The sequence below is a fragment of the Oncorhynchus mykiss genome, chromosome 8 (genome assembly GCF_057628025.1).
Source record: "Oncorhynchus mykiss isolate SJ-2025 chromosome 8, ASM5762802v1, whole genome shotgun sequence".
In the NCBI taxonomy this organism is placed as follows: Eukaryota; Metazoa; Chordata; class Actinopteri; order Salmoniformes; family Salmonidae; genus Oncorhynchus; species Oncorhynchus mykiss.
Genome location: NC_143029.1, coordinates 59306854 through 59331102, shown reverse-complemented (window position 1 = coordinate 59331102; position 24249 = coordinate 59306854). Strand labels below are relative to the sequence as shown.

General features: G+C 48.9%; 1 protein-coding gene across 11 annotated transcripts in view; it reads left to right on the top strand.

The window, feature by feature from the left end:
• Window positions 1–24249, top strand: part of LOC110530221 (chloride channel protein 2) — a 78968-nt gene that overhangs the window by 49315 nt on the left and 5404 nt on the right. For 2 of the 11 annotated variants that reach the window (XM_090182129.1, XM_036985784.2), the window contains exons 1-12: window positions 12565–12679; window positions 13006–13084; window positions 13247–13372; window positions 13508–13592; window positions 13814–13915; window positions 20298–20400; window positions 20697–20852; window positions 21108–21177; window positions 21273–21383; window positions 22869–23082; window positions 23287–23420; window positions 23791–24050. In XM_090182129.1, coding sequence (XP_090038255.1) covers window positions 13027–13084; window positions 13247–13372; window positions 13508–13592; window positions 13814–13915; window positions 20298–20400; window positions 20697–20852; window positions 21108–21177; window positions 21273–21383; window positions 22869–23082; window positions 23287–23420; window positions 23791–24050 — 1419 coding nt within the window. In that variant the 5' untranslated portion in view covers window positions 12565–12679; window positions 13006–13026. Of the gene's footprint in view, window positions 1–10858; window positions 10988–11474; window positions 11609–11976; window positions 12058–12564; window positions 12680–12788; window positions 13085–13246; window positions 13373–13507; window positions 13593–13813; window positions 13916–20297; window positions 20401–20696; window positions 20853–21107; window positions 21178–21272; window positions 21384–22868; window positions 23083–23286; window positions 23421–23555; window positions 24066–24249 lie in introns of those variants that run through there. The other 9 variants (XM_090182128.1, XM_090182126.1, XM_090182130.1 and 6 more) reach the window with 8 other exon arrangements.

The following is a 24249-nucleotide window of genomic DNA, read 5'->3' as shown; positions in this document are numbered from 1 at the left end:
GAAAGAGAGAACGGAACAGAGGGAGGGCGAAAGAGAGAACGGAACAGAGGGAGGGCGAAAGAGAGAACGGAACAGAGGGAGAGAGAAAGAGAGAACGGAACAGAGGGAGAGAGAAAGAGAGAACGGAACAGAGGGAGGGCCAAAGAGAGAACGGAACAGAGGGAGGGAGAAAGAGAGAACGGAACGGAGGGAGGGAGAGAGAGAGAACGGAACGGAGGGAGGGAGAGAGAGAACGGAACGGAGGGAGGGCGAAAGAGAGAACGGAATGGAGGGAGGGCAAAAGAGAGAACGAAACTGAGGGAGGGCAAAAGAGAGAACGGAACGGAGGGAGGGAGAAAGAGAGAACGGAACGGAGGGAGAGAGGGAGGGAGAGAGAGAGAGAACGGAACAGAGGGAGGGCGAAAGAGAGAACGGAACAGAGGGAGGGCGAAAGAGAGAATGGAATGGAGAGAGGGAGAGAGAGAGAACGGAACGGAGGGAGGGCGAAAGAGAAAACGGAACGGAGGGAGGGCGAAAGAGAGAACGGAACGGAGGGAGGGAGAAAGAGAAAACGGAACGGAGGGAGGGCGAAAGAGAGAACGGAACGGAGGGAGGGAGAAAGAGAGAACGGAACGGAGGGAGAGAGGGAGGGAGAGGGAGAGAGAGAACGGAACAGAGGAAGGAAAAAAGAGAACGGAACAGAGGGAGAGAGAAAGAGAGAACGGAACAGAGGGAGAGAGAGAGGGAGAGAGAAAGAGAGAACGGAACAGAGGGAGGGAGAAAGAGAGAACGGAACAGAGGGAGGGAGAAAGAGAGAACGGAACAGGGGGAGGGAGAGAGAGAGACCGGAACAGGGGAGAGAGAGAGAGAGAACGGAACAGAGGGAGGGAGAGAGAGAGAACGGAACAGAGGGAGGGCGAAAGAGAGAACGGAACAGAGGGAGGGAGAAAGAGAGAACGGAACAGAGGGAGGGAGAAAGAGAGAACGGAACAAAGGGAGAGAGAAAGAGAGAAGGGAACAGAGGGAGAGAGAAAGAGAGAACGGAACAGAGGGAGGGCGAAAGAGAGAACGGAACAGAGGGAGGGCGAAAGAGAGAACGGAACAGAGGGAGGGCGAAAGAGAGAACGGAACGGAGGGAGGGAGAAAGAGAAAACGGAACGGAGGGAGGGCGAAAGAGAGAACGGAACGGAGGGAGGGAGAAAGAGAGAACGGAACAGAGGGAGAGAGAGAGGGAGAGAGAAAGAGAGAACGGAACAGAGGGAGGGAGAAAGAGAGAACGGAACAGAGGGAGGGAGAAAGAGAGAACGGAACAGGGGGAGGGAGAAAGAGAGAACGGAACAGAGGGAGAGAGAGAGGGAGAGAGAAAGAGAGAACGGAACAGAGGGAGGGAGAAAGAGAGAACGGAACAGAGGGAGGGAGAAAGAGAGAACGGAACAGGGGGAGGGAGAGAGAGAGACCGGAACAGAGGGAGAGAGGGAGAGAGAACGGAACAGAGGGAGGGAGAGAGAGAGAACGGAACAGAGGGAGGGCGAAAGAGAGAACGGAACAGAGGGAGGGAGAAAGAGAGAACGGAACAGAGGGAGGGAGAAAGAGAGAACGGAACAGAGGGAGAGAGAAAGAGAGAAGGGAACAGGGGGACAGAGAAAGAGAGAACGGAACAGAGGGAGGGCGAAAGAGAGAACGGAACAGAGGGAGGGAGAAAGAGAGAACGGAACAGAGGGAGGGCGAAAGAGAGAACGGAATAGAGGGAGGGCGAAAGAGAGAACGGAACAGAGGGAGGGAGAAAGAGAGAGAGAGAACGGAACAGAGGGAGCGAGAGAGAGAGAACGTGACAGAGGGAGGGAGAAAGAGAGAACGGAACGGAGGGAGGGAGAGAGAGAGAACGGAACAGAGGGAGGGCAAAAGAGAGAATGGAATGGAGGGAGGGAGAGAGAGAGAACGGAACGGAGGGAGGGCGAAAGAGAAAACGGAACGGAGGGAGGGCGAAAGAGAGAACGGAACGGAGGGAGGGAGAAAGAGAGAACGGAACGGAGGGAGAGAGGGAGGGAGAGAGAGAGAGAACGGAACAGAGGGAGGAAGAAAGAGAGAACGGAACAGAGGGAGAGAGAAAGAGAGAACGGAACAGAGGGAGAGAGAGAGGGAGAGAGAAAGAGAGAACGGAACAGAGGGAGGGAGAAAGAGAGAACGGAACAGAGGGAGGGAGAAAGAGAGAACGGAACAAGGGGAGGGAGAGAGAGAGACCGGAACAGAGGGAGAGAGAGAGAGAGAACGGAACAGAGGGAGGGCGAAAGAGAGAACGGAACGGAGGGAGGGCGAAAGAGAGAACGGAACGGAGGGAGGGAGAAAGAGAGAACGGAACAGAGGGAGGGAGAAAGAGAGAACGGAACAGAGGGAGGGAGGGAGAGAGAGAGAGAACGGAACAGAGGGAGGGAGAGAGAGAGAACGGAACAGAGGGAGGGAGAGAGAGAGAACGGAACGGAGGGAGGGCGAAAGAGAGAACGGAACGGAGAGAGGGCAAAAGAGAGAACGAAACGGAGGGAGGGCAAAAGAGAGAACGGAACGGAGGGAGGGAGAAAGAGAGAACGGAACGGAGGGAGAGAGGGAGGGAGAGAGAGAGAGAACGGAACAGAGGGAGGGAGAGAGAGAGACCGGAACAGAGGGAGGGAGAAAGAGAGAACGGAACAGAGGGAGGGAGAAAGAGAGAACGGAACGGAGGGAGGGCGAAAGAGAGAACGGAACGGAGGGAGGGCGAAAGAGAGAACGGAACGGAGGGAGGGAGAAAGAGAGAACGGAACGGAGGGAGAGAGGGAGGGAGAGAGAGAGAGAACGGAACAGAGGGAGAGAGAAAGAGAGAACGGAACAGAGGGAGAGAGAAAAAGAGAACGGAACAGAGGGAGGGCGAAAGAGAGAACGGAACAGAGGGAGGGAGAAAGTGAGAACAGGACAGAGGGAGGGAGAGAGAGAGAACAGGACAGAGGGAGGGAGAAAGAGAGAACGGAACGGAGGGAAGGAGAGAGAGAGAACGGAACAGAGGGAGGGAGAAAGAGAGAACGGAACAGAGGGAGAGAGAGAGAGAGAACGGAACAGAGGGAGAGAGAGAGAGAGAGAGAGAACGTGACAGAGGGAGGGAGAATGAGAGAACGGAACGGAGGGAGGGAGAGAGAGAACGGAACAGAGGGAGGGCGAAAGAGAGAACGGGACAGAGGGAGGGAGAAAGAGAGAACGGGACAGAGGGAGGGAGAAAGAGAGAACGGGACAGAGGGAGGGAGAGAGAGAGAACGGAACGGAGGGAGGGAGAGAGAGAACGGAACGTTGGGAGGGAGAGAGAGACAACGGAACGGAGGGAGGGCGAAAGAGAGAACGGAACGGAGGGAGAGAGAAAGAGAGAACGGAACAGACGGAGGGAGAAAGAGAGAACGGAACAGATGGAGGGAGAAAAAGAGAACGGGACAGAGGGAGGGAGGAAGAGAGAACGGGACAGAGGGAGGGAGAAAGAGAGAACAGAACGGAGGGAGGGAGAGAGAGAGAACGGAACGGAGGGAGGGAGAGAGAGAGAGAGAACGGGATGGAGGGAGGGAAAGAGAGAACGGAACGGAGGGAGGGCGAAAGAGAGAACGGAACGGAGGGATGGTGAAAGAGAGAACGGAAAAGAGGGAGGGAGAGAGAGAGAACGGAACGGAGGGAGGGAGAGAGAGAGAGAACGGGATGGAGGGAGGGAAAGAGAGAGAACGGAACGGAGGGAGGGCGAAAGAGAGAACGGAACGGAGGGAGGGCGAAAGAGAGAACGGAACAGAGGGAGAGAGAAAGAGAGAACGGAACAGAGGGAGGGCGAAAGAGAGAACGGAACAGAGGGAGGGCGAAAGAGAGAACGGAACAGAGGGAGGGCGAAAGAGAGAACGGAACAGAGGGAGAGAGAAAGAGAGAACGGAACAGAGGGAGAGAGAAAGAGAGAACGGAACAGAGGGAGGGAGAAAGAGAGAACGGAACAGAGGGAGAGAGAAATAGAGAACGGAACAGAGGGAGGGCGAAAGAGAGAACGGAACAGAGGGAGGGAGAAAGTGAGAACAGGACAGAGGGAGGGAGAGAGAGAGAACAGGACAGAGGGAGGGAGAAAGAGAGAACGGAACGGAGGGAAGGAGAGAGAGAGAACAGAACAGAGGGAGGGAGAAAGAGAGAACGGAACAGAGGGAGAGAGAGAGAGAGAACGGAACAGAGGGAGAGAGAGAGAGAACGTGACAGAGGGAGGGAGAATGAGAGAACGGAACGGAGGGAGGGAGAGAGAGAACGGAACAGAGGGAGGGCGAAAGAGAGAACGGGACAGAGGGAGGGAGAAAGAGAGAACGGGACAGAGGGAGGGAGAAAGAGAGAACGGGACAGAGGGAGGGAGAGAGAGAGAACGGAACGGAGGGAGGGAGAGAGAGAACGGAACGTTGGGAGGGAGAGAGAGACAACGGAACGGAGGGAGGGCGAAAGAGAGAACGGAACGGAGGGAGAGAGAAAGAGAGAACGGAACAGACGGAGGGAGAAAGAGAGAACGGAACAGATGGAGGGAGAAAAAGAGAACGGGACAGAGGGAGGGAGGAAGAGAGAACGGGACAGAGGGAGGGAGAAAGAGAGAACAGAACGGAGGGAGGGAGAGAGAGAGAACGGAACGGAGGGAGGGAGAGAGAGAGAGAGAACGGGATGGAGGGAGGGAAAGAGAGAACGGAACGGAGGGAGGGCGAAAGAGAGAACGGAACGGAGGGATGGTGAAAGAGAGAACGGAAAAGAGGGAGGGAGAGAGAGAGAACGGAACGGAGGGAGGGAGAGAGAGAGAGAACGGGATGGAGGGAGGGAAAGAGAGAGAACGGAACGGAGGGAGGGCGAAAGAGAGAACGGAACGGAGGGAGGGCGAAAGAGAGAACGGAACAGAGGGAGAGAGAAAGAGAGAACGGAACAGAGGGAGGGCGAAAGAGAGAACGGAACAGAGGGAGGGCGAAAGAGAGAACGGAACAGAGGGAGGGCGAAAGAGAGAACGGAACAGAGGGAGAGAGAAAGAGAGAACGGAACAGAGGGAGAGAGAAAGAGAGAACGGAACAGAGGGAGGGAGAAAGAGAGAATGGAACAGAGGGAGGGAGAAAGAGAGAACGGAACAGAGGGAGGGAGAGAGTGAGAACAGGACAGAGGGAGGGAGAGAGAGAGAACAGGACAGAGGGAGGGAGAAAGAGAGAACGGAACGGAGGGAGGGAGAGAGAGAGAACGGAACAGAGGGAGGGAGAAAAAGAGAACGGGACAGAGGGAGGGAGAGAGAGAGAACGGAACAGAGAGAGGGCGAAAGAGAGAACGGAACAGAGGGAGGGCAAAAGAGAGAACGGAACAGAGGGAGGGCGAAAGAGAGAACGGAACAGAGGGAGGGAGAAAGAGAGAACGGAACAGAGGGAGAGAGAGAGAGAGAACGGAACAGAGGGAGAGAGAGAGAGAGAGAGAGAACGTGACAGAGGGAGGGAGAATGAGAGAACGGAACGGAGGGAGGGAGAGAGAGAACGGAACAGAGGGAGGGCGAAAGAGAGAACGGGACAGAGGGAGGGAGAAAGAGAGAACGGGACAGAGGGAGGGAGAAAGAGAGAACGGGACAGAGGGAGGGAGAGAGAGAGAACGGAACGGAGGGAGGGAGAGAGAGAACGGAACGTTGGGAGGGAGAGAGAGAGAACGGAACGGAGGGAGGGCGAAAGAGAGAACGGAACGGAGGGAGAGAGAAAGAGAGAACGGAACAGACGGAGGGAGAAAGAGAGAACGGAACAGATGGAGGGAGAAAAAGAGAACGGGACAGAGGGAGGGAGAAAGAGAGAACGGGACAGAGGGAGGGAGAAAGAGAGAACAGAACGGAGGGAGGGAGAGAGAGAGAACGGAACGGAGGGAGGGAGAGAGAGAGAGAGAACGGGATGGAGGGAGGGAAAGAGAGAACGGAACGGAGGGAGGGCGAAAGAGAGAACGGAACGGAGGGAGGGCGAAAGAGAGAACGGAAAAGAGGGAGGGAGAGAGAGAGAACGGAACGGAGGGAGGGAGAGAGAGAGAGAACGGGATGGAGGGAGGGAAAGAGAGAGAACGGAACGGCGGGAGGGAGAAAGAGAGAACGGAACGGAGGGAGGGCGAAAGAGAGAACGGAACAGAGGGAGAGAGAAAGAGAGAACGGAACAGAGGGAGGGCGAAAGAGAGAACGGAACAGAGGGAGGGCGAAAGAGAGAACGGAACAGAGGGAGGGCGAAAGAGAGAACGGAACAGAGGGAGAGAGAAAGAGAGAACGGAACAGAGGGAGAGAGAAAGAGAGAACGGAACAGAGGGAGGGAGAAAGGGAGAACGGAACAGAGGGAGGGAGAAAGAGAGAACGGAACGGAGGGAGGGCGAAAGAGAGAACGGAACGGAGGGAGGGCGAAAGAGAGAACGGAACGGAGGGAGGGAGAAAGAGAGAACGTAACGGAAGGAGAGAGGGAGGGAGAGAGAGAGAGAACGGAACAGAGGGAGGGAGATAGAGAGAACGGAACAGAGGGAGAGAGAAAGAGAGAACGGAACAGAGGGAGAGAGAAATAGAGAACGGAACAGAGGGAGGGCGAAAGAGAGAACGGAACAGAGGGAGGGAGAAAGTGAGAACAGGACAGAGGGAGGGAGAGAGAGAGAACAGGACAGAGGGAGGGAGAAAGAGAGAACGGAACGCAGGGAGGGAGAGAGAGAGAACGGAACAGAGGGAGGGAGAAAAAGAGAACGGGACAGAGGGAGGGAGAGAGAGAGAACGGAACAGAGAGAGGGCGAAAGAGAGAACGGAACAGAGGGAGGGCAAAAGAGAGAACGGAACAGAGGGAGGGCGAAAGAGAGAACGGAACAGAGGGAGGGAGAAAGAGAGAACGGAACAGAGGGAGAGAGAGAGAGAGAACGGAACAGAGGGAGAGAGAGAGAGAGAGAACGTGACAGAGGGAGGGAGAATGAGAGAACGGAACGGAGGGAGGGAGAGAGAGAACGGAACAGAGGGAGGGCGAAAGAGAGAACGGGACAGAGGGAGGGAGAAAGAGAGAACGGGACAGAGGGAGGGAGAAAGAGAGAACGGGACAGAGGGAGGGAGAGAGAGAGAACGGAACGGAGGGAGGGAGAGAGAGAACGGAACGTTGGGAGGGAGAGAGAGAGAACGGAACGGAGGGAGGGCGAAAGAGAGAACGGAACGGAGGGAGAGAGAAAAAAAGAGAACGGAACAGACGGAGGGAGAAAGAGAGAACGGAACAGATGGAGGGAGAAAAAGAGAACGGGACAGAGGTAGGGAGAAAGAGAGAACGGGACAGAGGGAGGGAGAAAGAGAGAACGGGACAGAGGGAGGGAGAAAGAGAGAACGGAACGTTGGGAGGGAGAGAGAGAACGGAACGTTGGGAGGGAGAGAGAGAGAACGGAGGGAGGGCGAAAGAGAGAACGGAACGGAGGGAGAGAGAAAGAGAGAACGGAACAGATTGAGGGAGAAAGAGAGAACGGAACAGATGGAGGGAGAAAAAGAGAACGGGACAGAGGGAGGGAGAAAGAGAGAACGGGACAGAGGGAGGGAGAAAGAGAGAACAGAACGGAGGGAGGGAGAGAGAGAGAACGGAACGGAGGGAGGGAGAGAGAGAGAGAGAACGGGATGGAGGGAGGGAAAGAGAGAACGGAACGGAGGGAGGGCGAAAGAGAGAACGGAACGGAGGGAGGGCGAAAGAGAGAACGGAACAGAGGGAGGGAGAGAGAGAGAACGGAACAGAGGGAGGGAGAGAGAGAGAGAACGGGATGGAGGGAGGGAAAGAGAGAGAACGGAACGGAGGGAGGGCGAAAGAGAGAACGGAACGGAGGGAGGGCGAAAGAGAGAACGGAACAGAGGGAGAGAGAAAGAGATAAAGGAACAGAGGGAGGGCGAAAGAGAGAACGGAACAGAGGGAGGGCGAAAGAGAGAACGGAACAGAGGGAGGGCGAAAGAGAGAACGGAACAGAGGGAGGGCGAAAGAGAGAACGGAACAGAGGGAGGGCGAAAGAGAGAACGGAACAGAGGGAGAGAGAAAGAGAGAACGGAACAGAGGGAAAGAGAAAGAGAGAACGGAACAGAGGGAGGGAGAAAGAGAGAACGGAACAGAGGGAGGGAGAAAGAGAGAACGGAACAGAGGGAGGGCGAAAGAGAACGGAACAGAGGGAGGGCGAAAGAGAGAACGGAACAGAGGGAGAGAGAAAGAGATAAGGGAACAGAGGGAGGGAGAAAAAGAGAACGGGACAGAGGGAGGGAGAACGAGAGAACGGAACGGAGGGAGGGCGAAAAAGAGAACAGAACGGAGGGAGGGCGAAAGAGAGAACGGAACGGAGGGAGGGCGAAAGAGAGAACGGAACAGAGGGAGCGAGAAAGAGAGAACGGAACAGAGGGAGGGAGAAAGAGAGAACGGAACGGAGGGAGAGAGAGAGAGAGAACGGAACGGAGGGAGGGAGAGAGAGAGAAAGGAACGGAGGGAGGGCGAAAGAGAGAACGGAACGGAGGGAGAGAGAGAGAGAGAACAGAACAGAGGCAGGGAGAAAGAGAGAACGGAACAGAGGGAGAGAGAAAGAGAGAACGGAACAGAGGGAGAGAGAAAGAGAGAACGGAACAGAGGGAGAGAGAAAGAGAGAACGGAACAGAGGGAGAGAGAAAGAGAGAACGGAACAGAGGGAGAGAGAAAGAGAGAACGGAACGGAGGGCGAAAGAGAGAACGGAACAGAGGGAGGGCGAAAGAGAGAACGGAACAGAGGGAGGGCGAAAGAGAGAACGGAACAGAGGGAGAGAGAAAGAGAGAACGGAACAGAGGGAGGGAGAAAGAGAACGGAACAGAGGGAGGGAGAGAGAGAGAACGGAACAGAGGGAGGGAGAGAGAGAGACCGGAACAGAGGGAGAGAGAGAGAGAGAACGGATCAGAGGGAGGGAGAAAGAGAGAACGGGACAGAGGTATGGAGAAAGGGAGAACAGGACAGAGGGAGAGAGAGAGAGAGAACGGGACAGAGGGAGGGAGAAAGAGAGAACGGGACAGAGGGAGGGAGAAAGAGAGAACGGAACGTTGGGAGGGAGAGAGAGAACGGAACGTTGGGAGGGAGAGAGAGAGAACGGAGGGAGGGCGAAAGAGAGAACGGAACGGAGGGAGAGAGAAAGAGAGAACGGAACAGATTGAGGGAGAAAGAGAGAACGGAACAGATGGAGGGAGAAAAAGAGAACGGGACAGAGGGAGGGAGAAAGAGAGAACGGGACAGAGGGAGGGAGAAAGAGAGAACAGAACGGAGGGAGGGAGAGAGAGAGAACGGAACGGAGGGAGGGAGAGAGAGAGAGAGAACGGGATGGAGGGAGGGAAAGAGAGAACGGAACGGAGGGAGGGCGAAAGAGAGAACGGAACGGAGGGAGGGCGAAAGAGAGAACGGAACAGAGGGAGGGAGAGAGAGAGAACGGAACAGAGGGAGGGAGAGAGAGAGAGAACGGGATGGAGGGAGGGAAAGAGAGAGAACGGAACGGAGGGAGGGCGAAAGAGAGAACGGAACGGAGGGAGGGCGAAAGAGAGAACGGAACAGAGGGAGAGAGAAAGAGAGAACGGAACAGAGGGAGGGCGAAAGAGAGAACGGAACAGAGGGAGGGCGAAAGAGAGAACGGAACAGAGGGAGGGAGAAAGAGAGAACGGAACAGAGGGAGGGCGAAAGAGAGAACGGAACAGAGGGAGGGCGAAAGAGAGAACGGAACAGAGGGAAAGAGAAAGAGAGAACGGAACAGAGGGAGGGAGAAAGAGAGAACGGAACAGAGGGAGGGAGAAAGAGAGAACGGAACAGAGGGAGGGCGAAAGAGAGAACGGAACAGAGGGAGGGCGAAAGAGAGAACGGAACAGAGGGAGAGAGAAAGAGAGAACGGAACAGAGGGAGGGAGAAAGAGATAAGGGAACAGAGGGAGGGAGAAAAAGAGAACGGGACAGAGGGAGGGAGAACGAGAGAACGGAACGGAGGGAGGGCGAAAAAGAGAACAGAACGGAGGGAGGGCGAAAGAGAGAACGGAACGGAGGGAGGGCGAAAGAGAGAACGGAACAGAGGGAGCGAGAAAGAGAGAACGGAACAGAGGGAGGGAGAAAGAGAGAAAGGAACGGAGGGAGAGAGAGAGAACGGAACGGAGGGAGGGAGAGAGAGAGAAAGGAACGGAGGGAGGGCGAAAGAGAGAACGGAACGGAGGGAGAGAGAGAGAGAGAACAGAACAGAGGCAGGGAGAAAGAGAGAACGGAACAGAGGGAGAGAGAAAGAGAGAACGGAACAGAGGGAGAGAGAAAGAGAGAACGGAACAGAGGGAGAGAGAAAGAGAGAACGGAACAGAGGGAGAGAGAAAGAGAGAACGGAACAGAGGGAGAGAGAAAGAGAGAACGGAACAGAGGGAGGGCGAAAGAGAGAACGGAACAGAGGGAGGGCGAAAGAGAGAACGGAACAGAGGGAGGGCGAAAGAGAGAACGGAACAGAGGGAGAGAGAAATAGAGAACGGAACAGAGGGAGGGCGAAAGAGAGAACGGAACAGAGGGAGGGAGAGAGAGAGAACGGAACAGAGGGAGGGAGAGAGAGAGACCGGAACAGAGGGAGAGAGAGAGAGAGAACGGATCAGAGGGAGGGAGAAAGAGAGAACGGGACAGAGGGATGGAGAAAGGGAGAACAGGACAGAGGGAGAGAGAGAGAGAGAACGGGACAGAGGGAGGGAGAAAGAGAGAACGGGACGGAGGGAGGGAGAGAGAGAGAACGGGACGGAGGGAGGGAGAAAGAGAGAAAGGTAGCTGGCGTGAGAGTGAGAGAGATATTCCGAGCCCCCCTAGTGTAAAAAAAAGTTTATTTCATCGATTTAATGTATCTCTGTGTGTCTGTGCAGCTCAGAAGTGGATGTACGGGGGACTGGACAGTAACATGCTCCTGCAGTACCTGGCATGGGTCACCTACCCAGTGGTGCTCATCACTTTCTCAGCAGGGTTCACACAGATACTGTCCCCGCAGGCTGTGGGTAAGAGACACACCCACGCTCAAGTGTGACACATACACATACACACACACGCAATTACATGAATGGGCGCGCACACACACACACACACACACACACACACACACACACACACACACACACACACACATGTACTCTCTCATTCAATTTCACCTCACACCTAAATTCATTGCTAATCATGCACACTCATATATGTAAATACCTCATTTACATACAGAATGAAACACTGTGCATGATTGTTTAAAGGTCACAGATGTATGGAGTGGACTCCGTTCACAAGAGTAGTTGGCAAAGGTTATACAACTTCAGGACATCATTGACTATATCCTTGAAACCGCTAGTACTGACAGCCTTGAATACATAATCTTGAAGTTGATGCATGAATATACCTTTTACTCCCCTTCCTTCTCTCTCCCTCCTCCCTCCCCCTCCTCCGGCCCTCTCCTCTCCCACCTCTGCTCTTTCTCCTTTCTCTCCTCTTCTTTCTCAGGTTCGGGTATCCCAGAGATGAAGACCATTCTGAGAGGCGTAGTGCTGAAGGAATATCTCACCTTTAAAACCTTTGTGGCCAAAGTTATTGGGCTGACCTGTGCTCTGGGCAGTGGCATGCCCCTGGGAAAGGAGGTGGGAAACCCCTAGTGGACTGTTACAGAATGAAAGGGATATGTTTGAAATTCCTGCGTTCGTGTTTATCAAGAATCTCAGAGTAGAAGTTCTGATCTAGGAACAGTTTTGCCTTTAGATCATAATGAATAAGGTTATGGACAGGGGGCGACCTGATCCTAGATCAGAAGTCCTACTCTGAGAGGCTTTATGAATACGGGCCCTGATCTGAAATTGGTTTAGTTCTGGCTTTTTTTTCTCCCTTTCCCCCTCCCTCATCCTATAAACCCCTACCCCTCCATCTCTCTCTTTCTCTTTCTCTCTCTCTCTCTCTCTCTCTCTCTCTCTCTCTCTCTCTCTCTCTCTCTCTCCTCCGATCACTCTCTCAGGGCCCGTTCGTTCATGTGGCCAGTCTCTGTGCAGCCCTCCTGAGCAAGTTCTTGGCTGCCTTGTTTGGTGGACTCTACAAGGTGAGAGACCCCCCCTCACACACACACATACACATACACACACACACACACACACACACACACACACACACACACACACCTAACCTTTAACCCTTCACACACGCTTACTCCCACTCAATTTGGTTTAGTATCTGTGTGGTACCTGTCTGACCAGCCTGCCACCCCTCCAGGACCCACTCTCACCTCCACTCACCTGAGTCCAATCCTGGGCTCCAGTCTGGCTCCGGTCTATGGTTCTCAGTCTGCCAAGAGATTACTTTCTCTGCCATACACCACCCAAGACTTGGAGGAAGAGGAGGAAAAGGAGGAGGAGGAGAACAAGGAGAGGGAGGGAAAGGGAGATGAAGGAAGAAAGTGTCAAGTCAGCAAGAGTCAAATAAGACTGTCTACTTTATTGGGCTTCCATATTGATCAGTGTCAGCGCTCAATCCATTTGAACCCAGTCACTATAAGAGATTGCATATACTTTCGGTCCAAAAAAAACCAACGCAATGACGCATCAAAGAGAATATCCCAGAAGATTTTGGTCTCTGCTTTTCTTCTTTTGAACTCTTAGGTACTCACTCAGATTTCTGTCTTTTCCCACTTACTGCTTAAGGAAGAGCCCTTTGAGGGAAACAAGGTACGAGTGCACGTGTGTCTGAGTATGTGCACATCTCAGAGTTTCCACGTTTCATGTACACATGTTGGAGCGTCATGTGAGCATCATTCCATTTCTAATCAAGGGTTCCTATTATATTCTATGTGAATGACACATGACATCTCCCTTGACTTCATGTTAGTCTGTTCATTCTAGAGTTCCTCTCTGTGACTCCATTGTATTCCAATGCCCTAGGCCTTCCCTCTTTACCAGAAATGTGTATATGTGTATGTGTGTTTACATGTGTGTGTGTGTGTATGTACTATGGGTGCTTGCACATACGTGTGTGTGTGTTCCTATTCCTACAGAATGAGCTGAGGAACACTGAGATGCTATCAGCAGCGTGTGCAGTGGGGGTAGGCTGCTGCTTCGCTGCCCCCATTGGAGGTAATTAGAATATACTTTGGGTGAGAATTACAATAAGTGAAAGAATTGTGTTACTGCAAAAGTGTGTGTGTGTGTGTGTGTGTGTGTGTGTGTGTGTGTGTGTGTGTGTGTGTGTGTGTGTGTGTGTGTGTGTGTGTGTGTGTGTGTGTGTGTGTGTTGCAGGTGTGCTCTTCAGCATTGAGGTAACGTCTACGTTCTTTGCGGTGAGGAACTACTGGAGGGGCTTCTTCGCTGCCACCTTCAGCGCCTTCATCTTCAGAGTATTGGCTGTGTGGAACCAGGACGAAGGTGAGGAGGTGTGTGTGAGTGTGTGTAAGGGGAAGGGCTTTGGGTCTACGTCACTGAGTCAATAGTTAGTCGGTGGTGACTCATGTTATTCCTCCCTATTTCTTTCTCTTCTCTCTATGTCTGTCTTTCACTCAGAGACCATCACAGCCCTCTTTAAGACACGTTTCCGCCTGGACTTCCCCTTTGACCTCCAGGAGCTGCCAGCCTTCGCCATCCTGGGGTACGGTTTCTTGTTTGTCTTTTGTGTCCAACACGCCCAGGTCTGACTCCTCCTCATTCTGATCACTTCAATGGCTATTGGCTTCAATGACTATTGGCTATTGACTATTGGCTTCAATGGCTGTTGGCTTCAATGGCTATTGCCTATTGGCTTCAATGGCTATTGGCTTCAATGGCTATTGAACTAGAATGGTGTGTGACACTGTCCCCTCTCCTCCTCAGGATTGCGTGTGGTTTTGGTGGGGCTCTCTTTGTCTACCTGAACAGACTGATAGTAGAATGTATGAGGAAACAGAAGACAATCAACAAGTTCCTGCTCAGGAAGTGAGTCTAACACACACACGCGCACACACACACACACACACACAACTTCATACACTGCTACACACACCAAACACACACACACAGCGCCGGCTCACCCTTTACGTGGACCACACACTGCGCGTTTGCGGCCCAGACAAAAATAAAAAATATTTTTACAAATTTGAGAGAGTTTGAAAGAAAACACTTTTGAGAGTTGGAATTCTATAATACACAAAGTGCAGCATGACTACAAATAAACTAACATTCTCTCAAGTCATGTTTTGGACCCAAGGGTTATGAGGTGTGAGGCCCCCAACCATATCTCACTTTGGGCCCCCAAAAGGCTAAAGCCCTGAGTTCTTTCGTACATGAACAGCAGTGTATTATAGTGAAGATAAACACTGTAAAACAGGATGGGAGCACCTGAGCAACACATATTATATTATTATTATATTATTATATTAAAAACATTTATTTATAAAGCCCTTCTCACATCAGCTGATATCTCAAAGTGCTGTACAGAAACCCAGCCTAAAACCCCAAACAGCAAGCAATGCAGTTGTAGAAGCACGGTGGCTAGGAAAAACTCCCGAGAAAGGCCAAAACCTAGGAAGAAACCTAGAGAGGAACCAGGCTATGAGGGGTGGCCAGTCCTCTTCTGGCTGTGCCAGGTGGAGATTATAACAGAACATGGCCACGATGTTCAAAATGTTCATAAATGACCAGCATGGTCAAATAATAATAATCACAGTGGTTGTCGAGGCTGCAACAGGTCAGCACTGTTGCACCCTCAACAACCCAAACACCCACTTTTTTCAACCAGAAAATGATCATGATCCTTTGGGTAATTTGTTATTTTCAATGATTAGTAATGTTTTGAGCTAGTAGGTGTGTCCATGTTATATATGATATAATAATGAACAGATTGCATTTTGCGTTCAGGTCACCTCAAGATGAATGGTTTTGACCACTGGAATGTTTTACTTCCTTCCGCACACCACTGTTTTAGTTCAGTGCTGTTAGAAAGCACTACCGTAGTTGCACCACTGTTTTAGTTCAGTCCCGTTAGAAAGCACTACCGTAGTTGCACCACTGTTTTAGTTCAGTGCTGTTAGAAAGCACTACCGTAGTTGCACCACTGTTTTAGTTCAGTCCCGTTAGAAAACACTACCGTAGTTGCACCACTGTTTTAGTTCAGTCCCGTTAGAAAGCACTACCGTAGTTGCACCACTGGTGTATAAAATGAAAAGGCACCTGCAAAATATATATTTTTTAATCTATTTTGTTGTTGTTTTTTTTATGTTGTTTCATGTCCGACGGTGTTGGTCACATGGTGTTGTTACATATCATTTGAGAAGTGCGCACCGCGAACAAATTCAATTTGTAATTTAACTTTTCCTGTAAGAGCCATGATGAGCATGGGGGGGGGGGGGAGAATCCTCCCCAAACTGTGTAGAGGCATTTAACACCATTCTGCACTTTGCCATCCATTTCCCAACATCAATCGGTTAAATGACATTGTTAAAACATTTTCATTCAGTTACAAAAGTAACAGTCCTGGGTGAGCCCACCGTGGCCGCTTTGAGGTTACAATGTAGCCAATATGTGTGCGCTAAATGTCGATAAAAACAAACAGCTCTGCTTGGCTTGGTAAGGAACAGATCGAAATTCACTGGGGGGGAGGGGCTGGCCCAACTCAAGATGTCATAAAAAAATGATGCACCCCCTTCCCAAAGTAAAATATTTCCACATATAAATAAATGTAACACCCTCCCCCCTCCATAGAATGAACTCAAAATAATGTTTATGACCACAAATAACAATAACTGTAGCGACCCTGTGTTTATAAATATGGATATTTTTATGGGTACAGTCGCAGGGCTATGAGCTCACTCTCCCTGCTTGTTTCATTACACTATGATCAGCCGGCTGCAGACAATGATCAGCTAGGGGGAAATCAGATTTTTTACATTTGGATGCCATATTTATAATTCTATAAAATATATGCAACAAATTCTCCACCAACAGGTTTCTGTGCCAATGCACCACACAACCAATAAACAAAGCGTACTGACTTCGGCACTTCAATATCATAGCTTGCGTTTTCAACAACACAATAAATAGACTATTTCAATCTTGACATACAGAAAACACATCCCTCTATGTCCCTTTTTCTATGATTTGTATTTCTGTGTGTTTGGCCGGGTGTGGTTCTCAATCAGAGGCAGCTGTCTATCGTTGTCTCTGATTGAGAACCATACTTAGGTAGCCTTTTTCTCCACCTGTATTTGTGGGTAGTTTTCCATGTATAGTTGCCTGTGAGCACTACGTTGGTGTCACGGTTTTGTTTGATGTTTATTGTTTTGTTGGCGACATCTTATAATAAAGAAGTATGTACGCCCACCACGCTGCACCTTGGTCTCCTCCATATGACGACCGTGACAGAAGGCTTGGCTTGACAATCTCCGAGGGTCATTCAACTTTTTGATGTTTTGTAACAGATGTCTCTTTCCATTCATCAATTGGCCGCTGCACAGTTTGGATTGATTGCTTTTATTTGTACACAAAGATTTATACACAAAGATTTTTTCAAGTGACAGGCATTGCACAATAAAGTTTGGGGATGTATTTCTATTGTGGCAATGACATAGATACAGACACATCCCAAAGATGGCGACTAAAACATGCTCAACCTCCAGATCAGTATGAGGGGGGAGTTTAAAATAAAATTCTTAAAAGCTTGTTTGGCCGGTAGATAATTTTTTAGATGTTAGGAACTGCTGGTGAACCATGATGTGCAGGCATAATCATAGTGACACTGGACTAGTGCACTTGCCATAGTCTTTAGGGTGTATATAGCTAGGTTCCCATCCAGTTGGCGACAGATTTCACGTGAATGTTCTAAAATCTTCACAAAAACAATATGCAATTTCAGCGCTGGACCACATGACAGGCAACATTTTAATGTACCGGACCTTTGAGAAATTCCTTGGACATCCATCTGCATTCAGATCCAACCTGGCGCAGACAGCGCCATCAATAAACGAGGGCTGTTGGCCACATTTAAGTGTCCTTTAAAACAGCCTTTATCAAATTACGAAAAAACACTATTCCTTGTGTTTCTATGTGTAGAATATGCAACTTTTTTATCCAATTTTTTTTTTTTCTTTAGGTACTTTTCGAAAACAATAATTGTCCACCTCCCGGTTCAGCTGTCAGATATTTGAGCACTAAATGTATTAGGGCATTGCATGCAAAGGCTTAGGTGTCCACGGTATGATCATAGTTTAATAGGCTATATATGTCTTCACTGTTGACGTGGAGACTGGTGTTTTGCGGGTACAATTTAATGAAGCTGCCAGTTGAGGAAATGTGCTTTTCTTTCAAAAACAAGGGCATTTCCAAGTGACCCCAAACTTTTGAACGGTAGAGTATAAATATATAAAGGATGAGAAGCTTAGGCCTAACCCCAGAGAGATAGAGAGCATGCTACGACACCGACATGCATTTCTTCATGTCAGATGGCTACTACTCTACAGATATAGACGTACAGAAGGAGGGTAATTTGTACATTTTACATCCAAATATTTCTATTGTTATTTTATAGGCCTGAAACAGTCTTCCTCACCTCAAGTTCAACTGTCGGAGTCAGTTGGAGCGCCCAGGGAGCATTGCCTTCAGAAGAAGAGAGAATGTAAATCAGGAACCCCCCACCCCCCCCACACCAAAGCAACAACAAAACGTTTGACAACCCTCCCCTATTTTGGACCACACTTCCCCCACAGTACATTTTGATCTGTCCCTAAGTAATATGTACAAAATAAGCAATTTCTAATATGTATGCTGCTAAAGCAAGTTCATTTTAAACATTTTCATGGTGACATTGCTTCAGCGCGCCCCAAAAAATATGAATGTGCTTGCTGGGAATCCAATTTTTCTATTCCTCATACTTTTTCTTCACGATTTGTTGGCAAATATGTAGCCTACTCACTGTGGTTGTTGTTCAAAAAAAATGTTAGCAGCCTAGTCCTGTAACTGCAGGCTACAGATTGGTTCAAATGTAAAACCCTTTTTTCTCTTACACCTCTTAAGGATCTAACCCTTTTTTTTTCATTTTCCACATACAATGACATACCCAAATCTAACTGCCTGTAGATCAGGACCTGAAGCAAGGATATGCATATTCTTGATACCATTTGAAAGGAAACACTGAAGTTTGTGGAAATGTGTAGGAGAATATAACACACTCAATCTGTTAAAAGATAATACAAACAAAAAAACATGCGTTTTCTATATTTTTTATTTTTATGATATTTGAAATGCATGAGAAAGGCCGTAATATAATATTGCAGTTTAGGCTCAATTTAGATGTTGGCCACTAGATGGCAGCAGTGTGTGTGCAAAGTTTCAGATTGATCCAGTAAAGCATTGCAATACTGCACAGTATTTTGTATTACGTCTACCCAAATGTGCCAAATTGGTCAACTGATACATTTTCAAGTACATAACTATAGAGAACATGCAAAAATGATATGATAATACAAAATTAAGGTTTACACACTCCCATGAATGTCATACTGTACATGATGGATTATTAGCTTATACACATCTAGATGGCCGGGCAGGGAGGGTGTGGCGCCAGAGACAGCAGGGGTTCAAACTGTAGAACCCAGTTCCTACATTTGAATATAAAAATAGATTTTATCAAACAAACTATACTACATTCTATCTCTGGGACCTTCAGGATGACAAATCAGAGCAAGATTATTGAATGCAAGTACATTATTTACCTTCAGAGGTGAATGCATCAAATCACTTGTCATTATATAATAGTTCTTGGTTGTTGTGCACTTTGTATATGGGTAGACTATGTCCTGGAAAGTTTGTTGTTACTTATAATGTCATCCTAGTCACATTACCGCATGTTAGCGCATGTTAGCATCAACCGTCCCGGTATAAGGACACCGATCCCATATAGACATGAAGGTCAGTCAACTTTGAAAGTTTCTTCAAGTCCAGTCGCAAAAACCATCAAGCGCTATAATGAAACTGGCTCTCATGAGGACCGCCACAGGAAAGGAAGACCCAAAGATTTTTGATTCCAACCGCCGTGCCATTGTGAGACGCATAGTAGGTGAATGGATGATCTCTGCATGTGTGGTTCCCACCGTGAAGCATGGAGGAGGAGGTGTGATGGTGTGGGTGTGCTTTGCTGGTGACACTGTCAGTGATTTATTCTTGAAATCAAGGCACACCTAACCAGCATGGCTACCACAGCATTCTGCAGCGCTACGCCATCCCATCTGGTTTGTGCTTAGTGGGATAATGCTCAACAGGACAATGACCAAAAACAAATATCCAGGCTGTGTAAGGGCTATTTAACCAAGAAGGAGATTGATGGAGTGCTGCATCAGATGACCTGGCCTCCACAATCACCCGACCTCAATCCAATTGAGATATGTTTGTGATGAGTTGGACCGCAGAGTGAAGGAAAAGCAGCCAACAAGTGCACAGCATATGTGAGAACTCCTTCAAGACTGTTGGGAAAGCATTCCAGGTGAAGCTGGGTAATATTTGAACAGTTTGAGCTAGAGCAGTGGTCTCCAACCATTTATTTCATAAAGGCTACTTCACACAAAAAGCTACTCATGTACAGCCTGCATATTTTGTTATTGTGTAGTTCTAATTCAATCAATAGAAACAAAGAACAGCACCACATGCATAATGTAATTGCGTTTTGGTTCTTAAAACCACACAATTTGAACAGAAACCATTCTGCAGTAGTCTTGAGAATGTTGCCTTTTTAATTAAAGTAATGATGCACTGTCATTTCTCTTTGCTAATTTGAGCTGTTCTTGCCATAATATGGAATTGGTCTTTTACCAAATAGGGCTATCTTCTGTATACCACCCCTACCTTGTCACACCACAACTGATTGGCTCAAACGCATTAAGAAGGAATGAAAATCCACAAATTAACAGACACACCTGTTAATTGAAATGCATTCCAGGTGACCACCTCATTTAGCTGGTTGAGAGATGTCAAGAGTGTTCAAAGCTTCCATCAAGGCAAAGGGTGGCTACTTTGAAGAATCACAATGACAAATAAAAATGTATTTTATATAACACTTTTTAGGGGACTACATGATTCCATATGTGTTTTTTTCATAGTTTTGATGTCTTCACTATTATTCTACAATGTAGAAAATAGTAAAAAATAAAGAAAAGCCCTGGAATGAGTAGGTGTGTCCAAACGTTTGACCTGGCAATATATATAGGGCTTTGAACAAGAACTGTCAACTTGAAAATGCAAACTTGAGTTCACATAAAAATAATATTGCAAACGTATTATTAATTTATCATAGCGGGACACTCACTCACTCACTCACTCTAATGACCCACAGCTCCTCTCTCCATGTCAGACGTCTGGTGTATCCTGCTATGGTCACCTTGATCATCTCAACCCTCACCTTCCCCCCTGGGTTTGGACAGTTCATGGCTGGACAGGTCAGAAGTTACACTTTAAAAAAAATATCTGTGTCTGTGTATCTGTCAACCACAATGTGTATGATACATTTTTCAAAATATTAGACCAAGGATGCATTTCATTTGTCTAAAACACCTTCCTTCCTTGTCCCCTTCATAGTATTTGATATGAAGGATCAGTTCTGTGTTGTCTTCACCGATCCTATTCTGTTAGATCAGATAATGGAAGGAGACAAGGAAAGGAAACCATTTTAGACTATTACGATTGATACAGTATATCCCATGCCTAACAGTTCTGTCGCTCCTTGTCTCCTCAGCTGACGCAGCATGAGTCTCTGGTGGCGTTGTTGGACAACAGAACATGGTGTCGGCAGGGCGTTGCCGAGGAGTTTGACTACATCAGCCACTCCCACGCCTGGAAACACCCCCAGGTTAACGTCTTCATCACTCTCATCCTCTTCATCGTCATGAAGGTACGTGTTCATTGATTTGAGATCGAGAGAGTGGGTTTCTGTGTGGTTTTGGGATAGGTGAGGCTGATGTTGTTTGTTTTTAATCATTTTTATTGAACCTTTATTCATCCAGGTGAGTCAATTAAGAACACATTCTTACTTACAGTGATGGCCTGTCTCGGTGTGAATCTGTGATTGTGTTGATGTCAAATGTTCTGCCCCAGTGTGTCTGTTTTCAGTTTCCTCTATTACGTCTCTATCTTTATCTCTCCTCAGTTCTGGATGTCTGCAGTAGCTACCACCATGCCTGTCCCATGTGGGGCCTTCATGCCAGTTTTCCTCATTGGTAAGACACTTGCTGTGTGTGCGAATTTGTGTATTTAGCCATACACACTAAAAACACCTGTATGTACACTAACACTTTATGTATGGGATGTGCAGGTGCGGCATTTGGACGTTTGGTAGGCGAGACCATGGCTATCATGTTCCCTGATGGCATCCATGCTGATGGTAGTGTCTATCCTATAGTGCCTGGCGGCTATGCTGTAGTGGGTGAGTACATCACCAGTTGCATTAAAACAAACCTGTTTTTTGCTTTCAAGGCCCCATTACAGTTCTAACGTGTTCACTTATGGCTGAATCCGAACCTGAGACGACTGAATTTACCATAGGCCCCTCCATTTTGGCTCTCTCTGATGTGATTGAATCGGCAGGCGGTGCACGACTAGTTGCACGACTAGGCACCATTACGGCTCTTACATGTCCACTTATGCTTAAAACAAAACCTGATACTTCACCATAGGGTCTATCTTGGCCGTTTCTGTTCTCTGATGTGATTGAAACTGCAGGCGGAACTCCACCAGTTGCACTAAAACCAACCCGTTTTTTCATCTTCAAGGTCTCATTACAGCTATTTTGTATCTACTTATGGGAGCCATCTTGGATCTTTCTGTTCTCTAACATGATTGAAAAATGCAGGAGGGTGTGATGCCGAAGCTATTTTCGTCAATTGTGCTACCTTATTGAATGTGACTGGTGAAAATATATTATGCTACGATAAAGCAGACAAGCGGATTAAGGATTGAAATAAAAAGTTAAATCATTTTCTGCTCTTTGTTGATCTGATAGATTATTGGGGCGGCAGGGTAGCCTAGTGGTTAGAGCGTTGGACTAATAACCGGAAGGTACAAGGTACAAATCTGTCGTTCTGCCCCTGAACAGGCAGTTAACCCACTGTTCCTAGGCCGTCATTGAAAATAAGAATTTTTCTTAACTGACTTGCCTAGTTAAATAAAGGTAAAATTTAAATAAAATAAAAAATAGATTAGTAGAATTTTTTTATTTATCCGTTATTTTACCAGGTAAGTTGACTGAGAACATGTTCTCAATTGCAGCATCGACCTGGGGAATAGTTACAGGGGAGAGAAGGGGGATGAATGAGCCAATTGTAAACTGGGGATTATTAGGTGACCGTGATGGTTTGAGGGCCAGATTGGGAATTTAGCCAGGACACCGGGGTTAACACCCCTACTCTCACGATAATTGCCATGGGATCTTTAATGACCTCAGAGTCAGGACACCCGTTTAACGTCCCATCCGAAAGACGGCACCCTACACAGGGCAGTGCCCTGGGGCATTGCAATATTTTTTAGACCAGAGGAAAGAATGCCTCCTACTGGCCCTCCAACACCACTTCCAGCAGCATCTGGTGTCCCATCCAGGGACTGACCAGGACCAACATGTAAATGTAACTATTACAATCACATCGCTAGCTTGAGCTTTCATTTGTTTTGTTGTCTAAAACAGTAAAGCTAACAAATAAACGTACAGTAGCATTGAGAACCTGTTCACCTATTGCTTATGAAACAAGTTTTTTTTGTGGAGAGATGTAATGAATGAAATGTGGACACACACACTACTGACCCTGTGCTGCTAACAGCCTTTCTGTACTCTCTGTAGTTGTAAAAAAAAACGTTCCACCACTTTGGGCCAAGTCATATTCATCATCATCCATACTGTGTTTCCCTCCTCCCCCAGGTGCAGCGGCGTTGTCGGGGGCAGTGACTCACACGGTGTCGACAGCAGTCATCGTGTTTGAGCTGACGGGTCAGATCAGCCACATCCTGCCGGTGATGATAGCGGTGATCCTGGCCAACGCCGTAGCCCAGTCCCTCCAGCCCTCGCTATACGACTCTATCATCAGGATCAAGAAACTACCCTATCTCCCTGAACTGGGCATGGGGCACCACGAGTAAGTCTGTCTGTCCATCTTTCCTTTGTTCATGTCTCTATCTCCCTTGCTTTCTGTTACTCCCTTTTCTTTATTCTCTTCTGTTTTCAACTGTCTTCTTGACTGATTCTCTCTTCTTAACATAATTTCTTGTCCTCTCTTCGTCTATCTCCTCTTTCATTCTTACCCCTTCTCCTGCTCTCTTCTCCTCGTCTCCTCCTTCAGGAAGTATAACATCCGTGTGGAGGACATCATGGTTAGAGACGTGCGTTACATCACTCTCTCCTCCTCCTACCGAGAGGTACAGGAGGTCCTGATGACTGGACAGCTGAAAACACTGGCCCTGGTTGAGTCCACAGGTAAGGGTACGTGTGCAACTGCACATCTGTAGTCAGCTATGAATCCAAGATGCATCCTTCCTCCATGACACCATGACACATGTCTCCCTCTCTACCGCTTTCCTTCTTCTCTCCCGTGTCTTTCACTTCTTCCAGCCTTTTGTTTTTGTGTCCTATTCCATCTATTCCGTACTCTGCTTATTACTCTCCCTTACTGTTCCCTCTTTCTCTCCTCTCCTTTCTCCCCTATTCCCTGCACCCCTTTTCTCTTCCTCTATCTCCTCTCCCTTATTCTCCTTTACTCTTTTCTCCCCTATTTCGTCACTTTCCCTATCTTCCTATCCCACTCTTCCCCTCTCTCCCTCCCTCTCTCTCTCTCTCTGTCCCTCAGACTCTATGATCCTGTTGGGTTCTATAGAGCGCTCCCAGCTCCAGTCACTCCTGTCCCTCCAGCTGGGTCCAACGCGCAGGCTCGACCACCTCCGGAGGCACGCCCAGGACAACGGCACACACACACACACACTGGGCGCGCACACACACCTGACCAGCCTGGACACCATGGACAGTCCCCCCAGCCCACCCTGCACACACACACACTCCTACACCTCCAACTCCTCCAATACCAGCGCACGCCATGGGGTTCGCTTCCTGGTGAGTGTAGCGGAGGTGAGTCGGACTCCCGCTCACGTGAGGAGGTAGCCCTGCGTGCGACTTAAAGTCACTGTTACCGTCAAGAGTGGGGGGTAGTTATCCATACATAATGTATGTATGTGGATGGACAGATATTGCTTACAGAAAATGTGTGAGTCAGGGTGTGTGTTTGGAAAGGTGTGTGTTAGGATAGGTGTGT